Source organism: Sturnira hondurensis, unplaced genomic scaffold (assembly GCF_014824575.4).
Source record: "Sturnira hondurensis isolate 20B ecotype Veracruz unplaced genomic scaffold, ASM1482457v3 Scaffold0011880, whole genome shotgun sequence".
NCBI lineage: Eukaryota > Metazoa > Chordata > Mammalia > Chiroptera > Phyllostomidae > Sturnira > Sturnira hondurensis.
In genome coordinates, this window is record NW_028084511.1 from 1,479,330 (window position 1) to 1,497,664 (window position 18,335).

The following is an 18,335-nucleotide window of genomic DNA, read 5'->3' on the forward strand; positions in this document are numbered from 1 at the left end:
GCCACTTCCGCTATACGCAGGGAAGTGTCTTCCGCAAAGCCTGCGTTCTGGGGTTCCCGGCTTCCGGTACAAGTCGGGAAAGATGGCAGTGGTCACCGTGTTCTCGGCTCTGACTCGGGTGAGGAGAATGGAAGTGCTAGGGTCCTAGGCGGGCCACGGTAGAGACTGCGTCTCCTTTTCCTCCCTAGTCTTGGAGACTGTGGGGAGTGTCCAACAGCCCGATAGCCCGGGTCAAGGACAGACCCAAAGAGAGGTCGATCTTGCAAAATTAGATTCACGTCGCTTCCACCTTTTCCTGAGCCCAGTGTGAGCCTGTCTTGTCGTGTTAGTCTTCCTGCGAGAGCCAAGTCGGATTTCACTTATTGCCCACGTGGAGCTGGCCCGATCGCCTCCGGGCGCCCCTAATCTCTGTTCTTAAATCTCTGATGCTTGCTTAGCATGATTTCACATAGCATCATACAGTCTTTCTTTTTTAGTGTAGTGTTTACCACTGTATACTTCTCAGTGCTACCTTTTGCTGCATCTAATATTTTGTATGTTGTGTCTTTAGTTTCAAGATTTTTTCTGATTTCCCTTTGATTTCTTTGACTCATTTGAACCATTGGTTAAGTGCTTTATTTAATTTAACGTAATTGTAAAACTTCCAGTTTCCCTTCTGTAGAGTTCTAGTTTCATTCCACTGTGGAATTTCAATCTTCTTAGAAAAACTTGTTCTGTAACTTAGCGTGATCTGTCCTGGAGAATGTTCCCAATGCGTGTGAGAAGAATGTAGTCTCGTTGCTATTGGATGGCATGCTCCGTGTATATGTGTGTTTGGTCAATTGGGTCTGTAGTGTAGTTTAGGTTCCCTGTTTCCTTATGGGACTCCTGTCTGGATGTTCTGTCCATGATTGAAAGTGGGATATTGAAATCTATTACTGTGTTGCTGTTTCTTCAGCGCTGTCAGTGCTTGCTTCATATATTTGGGTGTGCTGATGTTGATCGCATATATATTTGTAGTTGTTTTCTCTTCCTGGTGAATATACCTTTTGATTGTTACATAATGTCCTTTATCTCATGACAGTTTTTGACGTCAGGTCTGTTTTGTCTGATGCGAGTAGGGGCATTCTGTTCACTTTTGGTTATCATTTGCATGGAATATCTTTTTTCATCCTTTTACTTTTTAGCCTGTACGTATCTTTACATCTAAAGTGCGTCTCTGTAATGGCAAAGAGTTGGATTTTACTATGTTTTTTATCCATCGAGCCACTCTGTGTGTTTTGGTTGGAGAGTTTAGTACATTCACATTTAAAGTAATTGCTGGTAGTAAGGACTTACTATTGCCATTTTGTTCATTGTTCCCTGTCTGTCTTGTAGCTTCTGTGTCCCTCTTCGTGTTTTATTGTTATCATTTGTCTCTCACTGCCTTTTTAAAATAGAGACATGCTTTGATTTTCTAATTTTTAAAAAAGATTTTATTTATTTGTTTGTTTTTAGAGAGAGGGGAAGGAAGGGAGAAAGAGAGAGAGAGAAACATCAATTGGTTGCCTCCTGTCTGCTCCCCAACCAAGGACCACACATGCAACCCAGGCATGTGCCCGGACTGGGAACCAAACTGGCGACCCTTTGCTTTGTGGCATGATGCCCAACCCACTGAGCCACACTGGTCAGCTCCTTTCTCCATTTTTATTGTGTAGCTTTTATAGGTGTTTTCTTTGTGTTTATTGTGGAGCTTACAAAAAACCATTTTATCATTTATTCTAAGCTGATAACAATTTAACTTTAATCTCATACAAAACTCTGTTCTTTTATTCCTCCCCACTTCATTCCATCCCATCCCACTTCATTTTATTGATGTTACAATGACATATTTTATACCGTGTACCGAGCCATGACTCTTAAGGCAGACTTTTTTGAAAGAGGTTTTTGTCTGTTAACCTTTACATCAGAATTAAAATCGGTTTTTGTGCCGCCGTTACCGTGTTGCCGTGTCCCGGTGTGTCAGGTGTTCGCCTTCGCTCTGGGCCTGCATGTGCTTTGTTTTGCTGTCCCGTGTGCTTAGATCCCCTGGGCTCCTTCAGTTGGAATGTTCATTTCTTTCCCCACATTTGAGAATATTGTGGGGGGCCATTATTTCTTCAAATGAGCTTTCTGCTTCTTTCTCTTTTCTTCTTCTGGGGTTCTCATAATGCGTATAGTGGTCTGCTAAGTCTTTCAGGGGTACTTTATTACTTGGCATTCTTTATTTTCTCCCTCTGTAATTTCAAATGACCTATCTTAGAATTTCTTCCGATTGATCAAGTCTGCTCTTTAACCCCTAGAGGGAATTTTTCAATTCAGTTATTCTTCAGTTCCAAAATTTCTGCTGGGTTCTAAAGTATTCCTCTTTGTTGATATTCTCATGTTGTTCATGCATTGTCCCTTTGAGCCCAGTGAACATCTTGATGACAGTTATTTTGGATTCTTTGTCAGGTAATTCACATAACTGTTTCATTAGCGTTGGTTTCTGGAGATTGTTTTTACTTTTTTGATTGGGCTACATTTCCTTGTTTTGTCACATCCTGTGCAACTTTGTGTTGGGATTCACCCCTTTGAAGAAACCAGCCACCTCCCACAGTGGTTTTGGGCTGGCTTTGTGCAAGGAAAGACCATCAGCAATCAGCCTTGCTAGAGATTCTGGGGGATTCCCTCAATTGTTTTGCTAGAATCTGGGTGTCTTCTCCGTGTGTGGGGTACATTCCCAATTAGAGGGATTTGCTGGCTGTTTTGAGGAACGTCTTCCTCATAACCTCTTCGTCCCTCTGGTGTCTGTCTGTGGTACTGCAGATCCTGTGGAACAGCCACAACCTCCCAGCTCCTCTCCGTCTCAATAGTCGTCAGGCTTCTAGAGTATTCCAGATCCTATCAAAGCTACAAGTTGGTGAAGTCGGAAACCAGTCTCTCGAGCAGTTCCTTGAAAAGCAGGAGTTTTGCTCCTCTCTTATTTACAAGGGAAAGGCGCCAAGCTGTATTGGCCCCTGTCTCCTGTACCACAGGTCCCCCTGAGCAGCAGCAAGCTCTCCGGTTCTCTTTGGTTTTCAGAGGCCCCCCCAGACATCTAACTTGTGCTGGGTCCCATCAGTGCTCTGAGACAGGTGGGACAGAAACCATTGTCAGATGCCTCCCCCGAAAGCTGGAACATTGGACATGCATTCCAACTGTTAACCTCCTCAGGGAAAAGCCAGGCATTGGAGGTTTTCTCCTGTATGTGTGCTGAGCCGGGGGTAGTGACCATGGTGAGTGTGTGCTAGCCCAAACCCTCACCTTTGTTTTCAGCAGCACCCAGCCTGGCGCCCTTTCCCATCAGCAATTAGATTCAGAGGGGACAGAAACTAAGCCAGTCTGCACTGTGGACGAGTGTTTCAGGCTTCTCATTCTCTCCCCAGGGAGAAACCAGGAACCAAGGATCTTCTTCAGTTGCACCAGGCTGAGCTAGGGGGAGGGACTCTGGGGAATAAGTGTCATACAGTTTCCTTCCAGCTTTGACACAGCTGCTTTTCTGCTCCCCTGGGGGTGAGGAACCTCTGAACTGGTTTCTGGGATTCTCACAAAGGGAGTTGGTCTGTGCATTAACAGAGTTGGCATCTCTGCAGGGGAAGAGTGCGGGGCTCCCTGTTCTGCCATCTTGCTGATGTTACCACCTTCCCATTGCATCTGGATAATTTTTGCCGTTCTCCAGATTGGGAGACCGTGGAGGATTAGGGTCCATGCCGAAGCTGTACACTCAAAGTTTCACTCAGTCAAGTGAGGAGAATACAGACCATACCGTAGGAGTGCAAAGGAAGGAGAAGATATTTCTGCTGAAGAATTTCTGGAAGGGCAGTGCTTAAGAACATGTTTTCAGTTAGAGCTAGGTTTCAATTCTATCTACAGTGACTATTTGGGCGACCTTGGTAAGTTTTTTAACCTGGGTTTCAGTTTTCTAAGCCCCTGTAAAGGGGTGTCAGTGTCAGCATAACTACTTAAGGACTAAATGAGATCAAATGCATTTAGCGCCTAGTAAGTGTTGAGCAGATGATAATGATGTTATTTGATGTTTAAAAAAAAATGCGGTTCATTTGTTTCAGAAGCTTGCTCTGTCAAGGCGCCACCTAGCGTCTCCTTTGCTCAGCATGACGTCATTCAGCCGGTTCTACAGAGGTGACAGCCCGAGAGATTCCCAGAAAGATATGATTGAAATCCCTTTGCCTCCGTGGCAGGAACGAACTGACGAATCCATAGAAACCAAAAGAGCCCGCCTGCTCTACGAGAGCAGGAAGCGGGGAATGCTGGAGAACTGCATTCTGCTCAGGTGGGGGCCCGGGGGTCTCGGGGCCCGTTTTCTTTGACTGCAGACAGTCTCTTAACCTCTTTCTCGTCTCTCGTCTTTAGCCTCTTTGCTAAGGAATATCTGCAGCACATGACCGAGAAACAGCTGAACCTCTATGATCGCCTGATCAACGAGCCCAGTAACGACTGGGATATTTACTACTGGGCTACAGGTACTGGGCGTGAGCGCGGCATGGGGTGCACAGTGGGGCGACTTGGGCTGGTCGGAGTCTGGAATTGTATCCGGGGCGATTCTTTTGCTTTTATTCATACAAATAGGCCCTCAACCCAAACAGTTCAGATTTTTCTAAAGTATATAAAATTTGTTTGATTAGTTAAGGTTCTTTTAACAGTAGAAACCTATTGTGTGTAATTTAAGCAAAGAGGAACTTAGTGAAATTATGTAGGTATCAGAGGAAGGTTGAAGAGAAACGAGGCTGGGAACGGACTGGAACCAGACAGCTCTCCAACGTGCGTAGCAGGAGTCCCTCAGTGGTCTCACTGTGGCACCGCCTTTGTGAGGGGTGGCGTCTCACCGTGTGCAGTTAGGGTTAGCTTTGGCTGTGAGTTAAAAAAAAAATCCAAAACAATAACGGCTTACGCAAGACTGAGCTCTGTTTCTCTTTCCCATAACAGAAGTCCAGGGCAGGCACGGAGAGGGGTTTTAAAAAGTCCTCAGGTCAAGTCCCTTGACTTGCCACCTCTTCATCCCCCACGCGTGGTGTCTACCTCGTGATCCAAGGTGGCTCTGGGGCTCTGCCTGTCGTGCCGTGGTTCAGCCGGGAAAACCTGTGTGGGAGAGCACGTCCCGTTCCTTATGGGTCCTTCTCAGGAAATTATGGACCGTACTCCCACTTACTTTCCATTGGCCACCGTTTAGTCACGTGGCTGTACCTCGCCTTAAAGAAGAAATGAGCTATTCCATGAGTCCAACCAAATTGGAAGTTCTGCTAAGGAAAACGGAGAGAATGGGTATTCGGATATCTCTTCTATTTCTCTCACACTCTGGGTCTTTTGTGTTTTTATTTCCACTCAAGATGTGTCGCAAACTAGAAGCCATTCTGTAGGTTTAAAGCGTAAAATGTGATAATGAATTGTGCTTTCGGTACTTGTCAAAGGACTTGCCCAACCTAAAGTCACCGAGATTTTCTTTGTTCTAGGAATTTTATAGTTTTTGAATCGGCTGTTCAGTTTCTCCGGAAAAGAAAATTCTGATTGGATTTTGATGGGAGTGTTCAATCAGATTAATTTGGGAAGATTCTGATAGAAATTTAGAATAGTCTGCTGTTTGAACACACTATATCTCCGTTTACTTAGGTCTTTCGTTTCTTTAGTCAGTGTGTTACCCATCACTGCATAGCCCGTGTTTATCCTCTCATTATTGTGGTGGGTCTGGAATCCAGGCATGGCTTCTCTGGGCCCTGTCCTTCAGTCTGTGGTGAGTTTGCTGTCGAGGTGGAGAGGGGCCGGGGCCCCATCAGGACGCCTCACCATCGGAGGGTCTGCTGCAGGCTCGCTCTCTGGGCTTGGGGGATTCCGTTCCTCACGGGCTCTCCGGCCCTTGCTGGCTGCTGCCCTCTGTTGTTGGTCACACGGGCCTCCCCACGTGGCAGCTTGCAAACCAAGAAGTCTGTAGAGGGTCTGCCGGCAAGACGGGAGTCTCGCTGTTTTGTAACCTGATCACAGCAGTGACGTTCCATCATCTTTGCCGGATTCTGCTGGTTAGAACCGGAGTCATAGGTGCAGCCTCGTTCGGGGGGCGGCTCACACAAAGGTGCAGTACCGGGGTCAGGGACCGCTGGGGGCCCTCCCAGAGTCTGCCAGCTACAATCAGTTTTATAGTTTTCAGCATATTCTGCTATGCTTATATGTAGGTATTTCACTTATTTTGGTGCTGTTGTAGATGGGGCTTTACATTTGTTTCTTCAACTTTCCACTGTTGGTAGAATACAGAAATGCAGTTGATACTCGCTGGCTTTGTGCACTATGACCTTGCTAACCTCACGCAGTTCCAGAAGCTTTCTGATGGACTCTCCGGGATTTTCTGTGGACACAGTCGTGTGGTCTGTGAGCAGAGGTGCTCTCCTTTCTCTTCCAGCCTGTGTGCCCTTGCCGTCTCTCCGTCCCCTCGCTGCACTGTCTGGGCTCCCGCACAGCGCTGAGCAGCTGAGTGAGAGCAGACTTTTCCCCGCGCTGGGAGCAAACACTCCGTCCTTCACCACTAAATACACTGTTGGGTGTGGGTTAGGTGTAAATGCCTCTCATCAGGCTGACAGTTCCCTTCTGTTTCTAGTATATGTAGTGTTTAATCATTGATAGATGTTAAAGTTTGTCAGGTGCTTTTAGGCATCTATAGAGACGATTTTTTTTTAGTGGTGTGATTATCCCCCCTTTGGTTTATTGATACGATGAAATTTTTATTGATTGTCAGATATTGAACTGACCTTGTATTCCTAGGATAGACACCACACGGTCATGATGTGCGTGGGTTGATTCGATTTGCTGACGTTTTGGAGACTTGGCTCTTGTATCTGAAGGTGTTGGTGTGTAGTTTTTTGGGCATGTTATCATCTGCTTTCGATCGGGGTGATGCTGGCTTCATAAAGTGGGTTGGGAGGTGCTCTCTCCTGTGCCATTTTCAGGAAACTTTGTAGCGAATCGGTATTATCTCCTTAACTATCTGCTAGGATTGCCAGTAGAGCCATCTGGATCTGGGGTTTTCTTTGTTAGAGGTTTTGAACTGGGAAGTCAAATATTTTTCATACCTGTGGAACCATTTAAGTTAGCTGTTTCTTCTTGGACGAGATTTATTAGTTTGTGTCTTCCTGTAAATGTGCCCATATCATGTCAGTTGTTGAATGTATGAGCAGGAAGTTGGCTGTAGCTTCCCTTTGTATTTCAGGGTTTGAAGAGCCGTGGTGAGGTCCTTCCTTTGTTTCTAGTATTGGTAGTTCGTGGGCTTCCCCGCCTTGGTCAGTGTGGCTGAAGCTTCTCAATGTATCTTTTCTTTTTTTAAAGTATAATCTTTATTATATTCTTTTCCATTACCATTTAGTCCCGTTCAATGTATCTTTTCAAAGAACCAGCTTTTGATTTCATTGATTTTTCTTTTTCTGTTTTCAGTTTCCTTTATTATTTCCTTTCTTCAGCTTGCATTGGGCTTAATTTGCTCTTTTTCTAGTTTCTTAAGGTGGAAGCTGAGCTGATTGAGTTGAGACCATTTTTTTAACTAAGAGCATTTAAACTTCCATCTAAGCATTGCTTTAGCTTCATGTTACAAATTTGGGTGTGTTGTGTTTTATTTTTATTCCATTCAAAATATTTTCTAATTTCCCTTGTGACTTCCTGTTTTACCTATGAGTTATTTAGAAGTATGTCTAATTTTCAGATATTTCCAGATTTTCCAGATATTTTTTTGTTATTCCATTGTGAGCACAGAATATATGTTGTACAATTTCAGTTATTTTAAATGTCTTGCAATTTTTTTACAGACGATTTCTTTTCAGAGACAGGAGAGGGGAGGGAGAAAGAGGGAGAGAAACATTGATGTGCAGGAGGAGGTACATCGATGGGCTGCCTCTCACACGCCCCCTACTGGGCACCTGGCCTGCAACCCGGGCATGTGTCCTGACTGGGTATCGAACCAGCGACCTTTCAGCTCACAGGCCGGCACTCAGTCCACTGAGCCACACCAGCAGGGGCAATTTCTTGAAATTTTTTAATGGCCAGAAATGTGGGTATCCTGATAACTGTTGCGTGTGCATTTATTGGAACATTTGTGTCCCGCATTTGTGGATGAAGTGTTCTATAAATGTCAGTTAGGCAGATTGGCCAGTGCTGTTCTTCATGTCTTCTGTATCCCAGCCGATTTTCTCTGTACTTGTACTTGTACCATTAATAAGAGAGGAGCATTGAAACTGCCACCTGTAACTGGATTCGTTACTCCTTTCATTCTCTCAGTTTTCGCTTCATCTATTCTGAAGCTCTGTCACTATGCGATGACGTGTTAGGATTGTTGCATCTTCTTGATGAACTGGCTGCTTTATCATTACATAATGTCTGTCTTTCCTGCTGATCAAGTTCCTTGTTCCAAAGAGTCTGATCGTAATTTAGACACTGCAGCATTCTCCCGATTAGTGTGTGCATGGTGTGTATTTTTCCATCTGTATTGGTTTTCTGTTGCTGTGTAATAAGTTACCACAGACTCAGTGACGTCAAGCGGCACCTGTCTGCTGGCTCATGGTTCAGAGGCCAGAAGCTCGGTCCAGATCTCACAGTCTGAGGTCAGAGTTCTCAGTTTTATGTTCCCACCTGGAAGCGCATTCAGGCTGTTGGGATTGAGTTGTGGGACTGAGACCCCGATTGTCTTGTTTGCTGTTGCTCTCCTTCAGCTCCTAGGAGCCACACCCAGCTCTTTGCCCAGTGGCCCCTCGGCCTCAGCCCTGGAGACCCCCCCTCACACGGTGTCCCTCTCCTGCCTCACGTCCGTCTGATCGCCCGCCCTGTCACCTGCTGGAGAACACTCTGCTTTTATAGAGCTCCTGGGTGAGGTCAGCACCACCTGGGTAGCTTCTCTGTCCTAAGCCAGCTATGCCGTAATGACATCACCTAATCATGGGTGTGACCCCCGTCTCGTTCTCAGTCCTGGGGGTCACCCAAGGCTTGTGCCACCGGGGAGAGGGGGGTACTCGGGCCAACTTAGAAGTCTGCCCCCGCACCAGTGTTTTACTTTTAAATTGAGCGTCTCGTAGACAGCACATGTACCCTGTACTTTTTTGTCCAGACTTATGGTCTCTAGTGTCTTGGCCATTTGCATGTAATTAATGATCCGTGTGGTTGCATTTAAAATCTACCATCTGTTTGTTTCCTACTTTTTCCATCTGTTCTTTGTTCCTTTCCCCCTCTATTTCCGTGGGGTTTTAAAATTATTTTAAATTTCACTTTACTCCACTGTTGGTTTATTATTTATACCTCTCCTTATAATTTTTTAATGATTGCCCTAAGGTTTGTAGTGTATATTTTTAATTAATCACAGTCTGCCTTCAAATAATACTGTAGTGCCTCGTCCGTAACGTAAGAACTCGACAGCAGAACACCCCGGTTCTGCCCTCTCACCTTCTGTGCTGTGCTCGCCGTACTTGGGATTATTTCCATTGTGCTGGAAGCCTGCACTGCACTTGTGTTGGTTTTGCTTTAGGCAGTTACCTGTAGAGCAGTGTAAAGTAAGGGAAAGACTACTTTATAGCTCTAAGTTACAACATGTATAGCATTTGTAAATATCTGGGTCACATAATCTATCACATTCACACTATATGAAGTGTATTCTACTTTACTTTTGCCTTCATTCTCACCATCTTTGGAGACCTTCATTTCTTCATGTGGACCCGCGTTTCTATCTGGCGTGTTCGTGAGGAATTTCTTTTAATACTGGTTGTAGGTCTGCTGTTATGAATTCTCTCGGCTTTTCTCATTTTTGAAAGGCATTTTCACTGAGTAGAGAAATACAGGTTCACGGTTTTTCTCTCATCACTTTGTAGGGGCACACGCTTTTCTGCCAGGCCATGGGTGTGCGGACCCAGTCTGGTCAGGAGTCGGGCTGGGTTTGGGCTGGTTTTCCCTTTGCTTCCTTGCCTTCGTTGTGCTGCCAAGGTCAGATTCCTCGGTGATACCAGCTATCGTGTTCTGGTTTGCCTGGTTTCTGCCGAGAGGTCCGTCGCGCCTTCGTTCCTTTGTATGTGATGCATCTTTTCTCTCTGAATGTTTTCAGCATCTCATCTTTGGCTTCTAGCAGTTCGAATGTGGCATGTCTCAGTGCTTGTTTTTGGTATTCACCCTGCTTGCGGTCCTCCGGGCGTGTTGGATCCAATCACACTTAGGTGAGACCGTTAATATTATTTTCTAGCTTTTGGAATCCGTTTGGGCCTCTCCCTCTTTTTACGGATCAGTGTGGGTAATTTGTATCAACAGGATCTGCCGACCTGTCTTCAGTTCACTGATTCTTTCCTGGACTGTCATATCTCATGATCAGCCTGCTGAGGTCAGTCTGCTTATTTGCTTATTTTTGTTTTTAACATTTTCATTTGGCTTTTGCAGTTTCTAACTCTCTGCTGGAAGTCCTCATCTGTTCACGTACTTCATCTGCTTTTTCTACTAGATTCTTTTACGTACAGGTCACAGTCACTTTAAATCCCTCAACAGTCTCACATCCAGGTCATCTCTTAGTCCCTCCCAGTGACAGCTTTGTCCCCTCACACTGTGTGTGTGTCTCACAACGTTTGACCAAGTGTCAGGCATCGTGAGTGAGACAGGGGAGGCCGAGGCGGGTGGCATATACGCCTGGACATGGTCATGCTTCCACCCGCTGTCAGCGCGGCGATCAAGTCCGCCCGGTTAGGAGTTCAGCCCGCTTTGGATTCCTGATTGCTTTGGCACCACTGGCCTCTGTCGTTACTCAGCTTGGGTGGAAGCCGAGTCTCCTGAGCATGTTTCTCAATGTCCGTGTATCCCTGTGCCTCAAAGGGAATCTCTTTCCCCTCGTTTAGCCTCCCCCTAGTTGTAGATTCTTGTTGCTTCCTACATGGTGCTTGTTTGCTTAGGGAGGGGGAGGTTGGGAGGGCTTCCAGCTTCAGTCCCAGCTTCAGTCCCAGCTTCAGTCCCAGCTTCAGTCCCTGTGGCCCTGGGCCTTGGAGGTGGGCCTTCTTGGTGACCCCACCCATCCTACTGGGGAGGGGATTTGTTTTCCTCTTACCCTTTCACCAGCCCAAATGGGTTCTCCTGTGTGCCCTGCAGGAGACAGGGTTGCTGACCTGCTCCAGTCACCCGAGGTCTTTGTTCTGCAGAAGGCAAGGGTGGGGCTGGGTGGGGCGTGATGCTTCCTTTGCACAGTTGTCTGCGCCCATTGCCCTGCCGGCTCCGTCCTCCAGTTCCGAACCTAGTCTTTGTCGGGAGCAGGCCTAGTGCAGGTTTCTTCAGAAGAACCGGTAGGTGGGCGTGAGCTCCCCTGGGGCTGTGCCCAGCAGTGTTGTTGCAACTCTCAGCGTCCTCCGGGGAACCTAAATATCCCTGGTCTTACTTTGGTCGTTGCAAACAACCAGACAAGGGTCCTGACCCGCCGGAAGCCAGGTTCTGTGCTGACTGAGCGGGCATCGAACTTTGCTTTGAGGAATTCCCCTCCTAGCACTGTATTTAGCCTTGATAGGAGGGTAATGCCAGAACACCTTACCTACCGAAGCTTTGCCAGTGGAAGGCTTTGCTTATGATCGGAATCTTGAGTGTCTCGGGGTGGAAAGAAGGGTTGAAGGTGAGTAGCATCCGGCCACACTGCCTCCCACTAGCCTGCGGCTGGCATTCGCATCGCCACACTTTCTGTGGCTTTGTATGTTCAGGTCTGCCCCCTCAGGTGCATGGCACTGTAGTGTGCCTCTGATAGGCTTCCAGTCCATTCCTTTCGGCTTCACTTTACTTGAGTTACTAGTTTCTGTCACTTACAACCAAGGACCTCTGCCTCAGGAAATGTATAGACTGGAAAACAACTGAAATACCAAGTGCAGAGCAAAGCAGTACAGCTGAGACAGGCCAGGCCAGAGGTCGGCAGCCCTGCTCATGAGGGACCAGAGAGCAGGTATCTCGGTCTTGTGGTCCTACGGGCGCTGCCGCACCCGCTCTGCCCATGTAGCCCAATAGCCATCGTGGACACCCATGTGAGCCCGCAGGGCGGCTGTGCTGGTAAAACGGGTCACGCAGGCAGGCGGCTGCTATGTGTGCTTGGAGGAAGGATGGGGACCATCTGGGTGTCTGCCGGGGCTCTTGGCCAAGATCAGAGTTTCACGTTTCAAGATCCTTTTGCCTAAATGTTGACTGACTGACATGATTCTTTCTGCCCATTCTTCTCTTGCAGAAGCAAAACCAGCCCCAGAAATACTTGAAAATGAAGTCATGGCACTGCTGAGAGACTTCGCTAAAAACAAAAACAAGGAGCAGAGGCTGCGCGCCCCAGACCTCGAGTACCTCTTTGAAAAGCCACGTTGAGCTGTGCCCCCCGCCTCCCGCGGGGGCTCAGCCCACAGCCCTAAGCGCTTATCCCGGACACTGGCTTCGCCTGCCTGCCCTGTCCCTGGCAACCTAGTGTGTGTGAGATTGCCTTTATTTCTTATTTATTTAATTTTTGAAATTGCTTTTAAAATTAAGATTCCCCTCAACCAGCAATGCTGAATTTACTTTCACTGGTTTTTCTGAAATCTGGTGTTTTTAAAAGGAGCAGATTTTGTGTTATTTCATAAATGTGTCTATTTTGCCTATAGAAAACAGTTATTAAAGAAAAACTGCAATACTAATAGTTTTTGTGATGACTCCTTCTACTTAAAAATTTTATATGCCCGGGCCCTAGCTGGTGTAGCTCAGTGGATTGAGCGCAGGCCTGCAAACTACACAATCACGGTTCGATTCCCAGGCAGGGCACATGCCTGGGTTGCAGGCCAGTTCCCAGCAGGGGACTCATGAGAGGCAACCATACATTGATATTTCTCTCCTTGTCTCCTTCCCTTCCCCTCTAAAGATAAATGAATACATTTTAAAAATTTAAAAAAATAAAAATTTTATATGCTCAAATAATTTCTTTGAAAAGTGGCTAGTTCATTAAAAACATTTTAAAAAACTTAACTGACTTTAGAGAGAGGAAAGGAACGGAGAGAAAGAAACACATCGATTTGTTGTTCCACTTACTTATGTAGTTACTGGTCCGTACGTGCCCCGACCTGGGAGCCAACCCACAACCTTGGACTGTTAGGACAACACTCTAACCCCCTGAGCTCACCAGCCAGAGTTAAAAACATTTTTTAAAAGAAAAGGGAAAAACAAGTGGTTTCTCCTGGTTGTGGGCCGTGGGGCCTGTCTGCTCCCTGGCCGGCCTCCACCACAGGAGGGCGCTGCAGGGAAGCGGATGCACTCGCTCACGGCTTCAGCCAGACGGGAGCTCCGCAGAGGCAGCCGGTGCTGGACCATGTACCATGTGGAGAGCTTCCCTGCGCAGCCCAGGGCCTTGTTCCTGTGCACTTGTCCCCCTCCCACCCAGGATGGTTCTTTCTGCCGAGGGAAGCTGACCCAAACCCCTGACCCCCACCTTTCACAGGCACAGCAGACAGAGTGAGGGCTGCAGGCAGGAGTGGTGTGGGCCTGCTGCTTAAAGGCTTCCTCCCCATCGGATTGACTCTGAAACACTGCAAACTGAGTGTCAAGGGAATGTTAAAGAATGTTCTGAAAGGGAAGTCACAGTTCCCAGCCCCCACACAGTTACTTAGTTTCACTTTGCATAATCCACAGACAAGTCTACAGAGTTTTTCAAGGCCACAATCATGGGTTTTATTTCCATGTAACACTATGGCAAAATTTTTCTCTATTTCTGCAGCCTTCACAATGATTTTAATTGACAAAGTGCCATAAATAATATGTTAGAATGAATTCATTGGAAGTGTTTAGCCCTAGGGCCAGGAGACTTCGGTGTTGCTCAGGTGGCCTCACTGGAGGGCTTTTGTCCTCAGAGCTGTGATCCTGTGACAACGGTCTGCACGAGGACAGGCCAGCGCCGTCTAAAGGTGTGGCCTTAGGAAGGCAGGCAGACCTGGTAGCAGAGGGCTGGTGACCACGAGAGCTGCGTGTGGGGAACAAGACCATGTTCCTGGTGTCGGCGAGCTGCGGGGGCTCCCCCTCAGAGCCTCGTGGTCCAGCCTGCTCCTCAGGTCCCTGGCTAGGTGGAGAGAGGAGAGCGAGCCTTTCCTCACAGCCTCACGGCTCTCCCACAGACAAGTGGCGCTATGCCTGTTTCGCAGGTGAGAAAGGGACCTCAGAGAGCAGTTTGTGCAAGGTCGAGTAGCTATTCAGTCCAAAAGGCAGAATCTCGTTTCCATCTGAATCTCGTGAACTTTGTTCTAGAACACACTGCCTACTGTTGGGAACAGTAGAAATGTACGCTCTGAAAAATGATGGCAAAGGAGCCTGTCAGCTCTGAGGCATGACCTGCTCATCACCGAGGGGGCAGGACGCTGCCAGATGCTCCCCATCCTTAAGCCCTCAGTCACCCAGAGCCTCGCTCGTTGAGGGAGGAAGCAGTGCAGGCCCCGGTTACAAGTTCAAATCCTGGCTCTGCGGCTCACTTGCTGGGTAAATGCAATGGCCGGAGCCTTGGTTTCCTCATGTATCAAGTGAGGGTGGTGACGCTCCCCCTATCTTCACCGGCGGTGACGATCAGACGGGAAAGGGGCAAGGCATGCGGACCTCTTACATGGCTCCCAGAACACAGTACACTCTCAGTGGACCTTCGGTGCCAGCGTTTGGTCATGGCCTCTGCCTGAGACTTCAAACCTATTTCCTAACAGGTTGCCTGGCATGTGAGGAAGGTCACCAGGGCTACGTGCAGGGCCGTCTCATCGGCAGATAGAACGCTGAGCCGACTGAGGCATCACGGGGTGTCTCGCCAGCCAGCGGAGACTGGGGGGAAGGCAGACCCTGCTAACATGAGCCTGGGTGCAAACACCTGCAGCACTCGCCCAAGCAAGGAATGGGAATGAGATTCGGAGGGCGGAACCAGGGCAGACAGGAAGACGGATGTCATCCTGGGAGCTTACCGCTGACTCTGGCCGTTCTCTCGGGCCTCGTTGGATGTCCTGTGGGGAGAAGGCTAAACAGGCAGAGTTTATGTAGAGAGATGTATCTGGACTGTGAGGAGTGCACGTCCTGGACAGTGATGCGGTGAACCCCAGCAGCCAAGTGCGCCTGCTGTTGGTGCGCTTTTCCCCCTGGGGTCTGATCTCTCCTTATCCTGATTCTGTCTTGTTTAACGTGCTGCCACTTTCCCCCCAGAGACCACGTGCTTCTGAAGGAATTGTTCGCCTCCCAGGCTGCTGGCTTGTGTCATCTCTGAAAGTGAAGGATCTTGCAAACTCCAGCTGCTCAGCCTCAGACCCAGGGGCACTATATAAACAGTTTTCCCCTTTATTAGGCATTAAGTGAAACTAGGCCAACCACAGTGTGTTTAAAAAAGTTAATAAACATATAGCAAGTGCCAGCGGCCCCCCCCAAGGGTCCGCGGTGAACAGAAGCTAGAATCATTCCTCTCCATTTGACACATCACTGCTCGCCGACCTCATTCAGAGCCTGTGCCGGGCCGATGAGCATCCGGCCCTGCCCTGACCCGTCTGAAGTGGTCTCACAGGTCCTATCTCCAGGCTCCTGCTTGACACATCAGACTGGGTCAGTAAAGGCTGTTCTCTTCCCATTATTTTCTCGCTGAATCATTTTAAGTCTTCAAAATCCATAAGCCGAACACCTTTTGCCCCAGCTCTGTGCCTTAGATGGAGCGTATCCCTCACGGGTCACGGTGGAGTCATCTCTTGCTGGCTTTGGGCATTAGCTAGGGGTCACCTGGTCTCTCTCTTCAGCTCCAGCCAGGGTAGTACTGGCACAAACCTGGCTTTTATTTGAAATATCACCTAGGAAAGAGATTCCTCAGGGAGAGCCGAGAGTCTCACATTCATCCTTCAGTTCATCTGCTGCTATTGTGGCTAGACAGGAAGATTTCGCAATACAGAAGCTCGAGTAGCCTTAAATGGCAAGCAGGTCTGGGAGGCGCTCAGCTGACCGCCCCCTTATTAGCGCAGCCTGTGGCGTCTGAGGACGGTGGCCCTGCCACCCTGCAGCTGCCAAGTTGAAGATCCTGATCGGCTTCTAGGGAAGCCAACTTGTGACACCCGCATTTCCCCGGGAACCCTCTGAGCCTTGAGAGACGCTTCCCCAGACAGGTAAAACAGCCTCGGTGGGACAAGAGGCCAAGGCAAGCAGTGCTCTGTCGGCTTTAAGGGACAAATGTCCGTTAGCCGTCAGACACTTCAGAGGGATGGTAGAAAAGGTGAGGTATCCACGACAGCGTTAGGCTTCAAAGGGGAAGACGTGCGGAGACCTCTACCACCTCATAACCTATACCCACAAAAGGAGAGTTTAAGTCTTGCCTGAATCGCACACTCCGGCCAAGAAGAGCGTCCTCTTTAAAAAGGGAAGCAACGGGAACGCATGTTGCCCATCACAGCGTGCCATTTTAAAAAGCAAATTATAATGTTAAGGTGTACGTGTTATTTCCCGGTGGATTTCTGTTTAGTTAGTACGTAATGACATGTTCACATCTGGCCCTGGCCGGGTGGCTCAGTTGGTTAGAGTGTCGTCCCGTGCAACCAAAAGGTGGCAGGTTTGATCCCTGGTCAGGGCATGCACGGGAGGCCACCGATTGGTGTTCTCTTATGTCAATATTTCTGTCTTTTTTCCCTTCCTCTCTCTCTTAACACCAGCAAGCAGATCCTTGGATGAAGAGTAAAAGAAAAGAACTGTTCACAGTTTGTATCACCTTAGTTCCTGTGTTGGGCAGGAAATGGAGCAGGACAGTCAAGGTCACTGTGTGGGAATCAGACCTCAGGCAGAACCCTGGCTCCACCCCCTGTCAGCGGAATGACCCATGGCGTGTCACCTAATCTGGCCACACTTCTGTGTCTCACGTGTGGAAAGGCAGGAAGAAGCACCTTCCCTCGTGTGTGTGCGTAAGGACTAAGTGGAGTCTCACACAGCAGGTGCCTCGCACAGACCTGCCCCCGATTAGCATTTGGTAGTAATGACGGCTGCAGGAACGGGGCACCGAGACTGCTAGGAGCTCTACTTGGATTGCATCCGTCATTACAGCCATAACAGCAACAGGAGACCGGTACAACGATCTTTCGCCTTTCACAGAGGAGGGGCATGAGGCCAGGTGAGATGAAGCTTGCCGGAAGTCACAGATCAGAAGGGGTGGAACAAGAATTCGAAGCCAGGTGGTGCGCCTCCAGGGCCCACATGCTCAGGGCCATATTCTACTCTGCCTCAAAGCCTGCAAGCCTTGTCATCCCTCCGCTGCTACGGGCTTTGCACGCTGGACCTTTTCTTGGCCTGCGGTGCACTGCTGTGTGGAGGACTTTGCAGAGAGCCACTCTGGGTTCTCTAGAGGACCCCAGGACCCCGGCTGTCACAGAGATGACGTCACAACCTCAGCGGCTCTTGCGTTAACCACCGGAGCCCTCTCAGCGAGACAGACGCTACCTAGCTCTCTGGGTGATGATTTGAGTTCACGGAGAGTTCCTTTGGATGTGGTAGGGGGCGGGGGCGGGGGGGAGGAGCCAAGGGGCAGGGCTCAAACTCTTCCCTGTTTCCTGGGTTTTGTTCTTTCCCTGAGCCCAGAGACGAGCTTGGAAGCATTCTGGGTCTTCCCGTGACTGTCCCTCCAGGTGGGAGGCTAGCTCTGAGAGGGGGGTGTAACTGGCTGGGAGGGCCATGGGACCCCCGTTCCAGGGCCCCAAGACGGGTTGCCCATCCTCCATCACACCCACTGGCCCCAGCGTTGTTTCTGACCAGCTGGTGCTCCTTCCTCCTAAGGCCAGAGGCTGTGATTCCAGGCCCCGTGTGATCAGGACCCTCGTTCCCCTCTGGCTCTGACCCCCTCCAGCAGGGTCCCCCAGAGGGGAGGAGGTGTTAGTGGGTGTTGCAGCGGGTACTGTGTTTCTGGCACAAGTAGAGGCAGGCAGTCGGCTGGGGGCAAACTGGGAAAACGATGCTCAGCAATCTAACTGGAAAGATGGACTGTAGTGGTCCTCACTGGACGCGGGGCGCCAGAGAGGACTGCGTCTTGGCTGTCCTTGAGGAGTTTGCCGCTTACTCTCTCACTCTCGCTTTCACTGATCTGCAAGCAGAGGCCCTCTGCACGGGTACCACGGGGGGGCCCTGTGCCAGACCCCGGAGCCACAGAGAAGAATGGGGTGGAGCCCAGGCCCTGGAGGACCTCTGAAGAAGGGGTAGTGGACAGAGGACTGGTCTTTGTGTCTCGGGCACTGCCCTGAGGGCGGGCTGTGGGACAACCAGCCTTGCATGGCAGGTCTGTCCCCACAGTAGGGCCATGGAGCTCTGACACACACCTACTTTTAGTATCGTGGCAGTAACTTACC

The 18,335-nt window shown here is 48.9% G+C and overlaps 1 protein-coding gene across 2 annotated transcripts; it reads left to right on the top strand.

Annotated features, from left to right (window-relative positions):
* Nucleotides 1-37: 37 nt before the first annotated feature.
* On the top strand, nt 38-12,655 carry SDHAF2 (succinate dehydrogenase complex assembly factor 2). 2 transcript variants are annotated; one of them, XM_037060531.1, is made up of 4 exons: nt 38-118; nt 4,086-4,309; nt 4,390-4,499; nt 12,224-12,655. In XM_037060531.1, exons 1-4 carry the CDS (start codon nt 83-85, stop codon nt 12,352-12,354), a joined length of 501 nt encoding a protein of 166 aa, XP_036916426.1. In that variant the 5' UTR covers nt 38-82; the 3' UTR covers nt 12,355-12,655. The 2 variants fall into 2 exon arrangements, with proteins under 2 accessions (XP_036916426.1, XP_036916427.1); XM_037060532.1 differs by having other exon boundaries at nt 44-118; nt 4,089-4,309.
* The last annotated feature ends 5,680 nt before the right edge of the window (nt 12,656-18,335 follow it).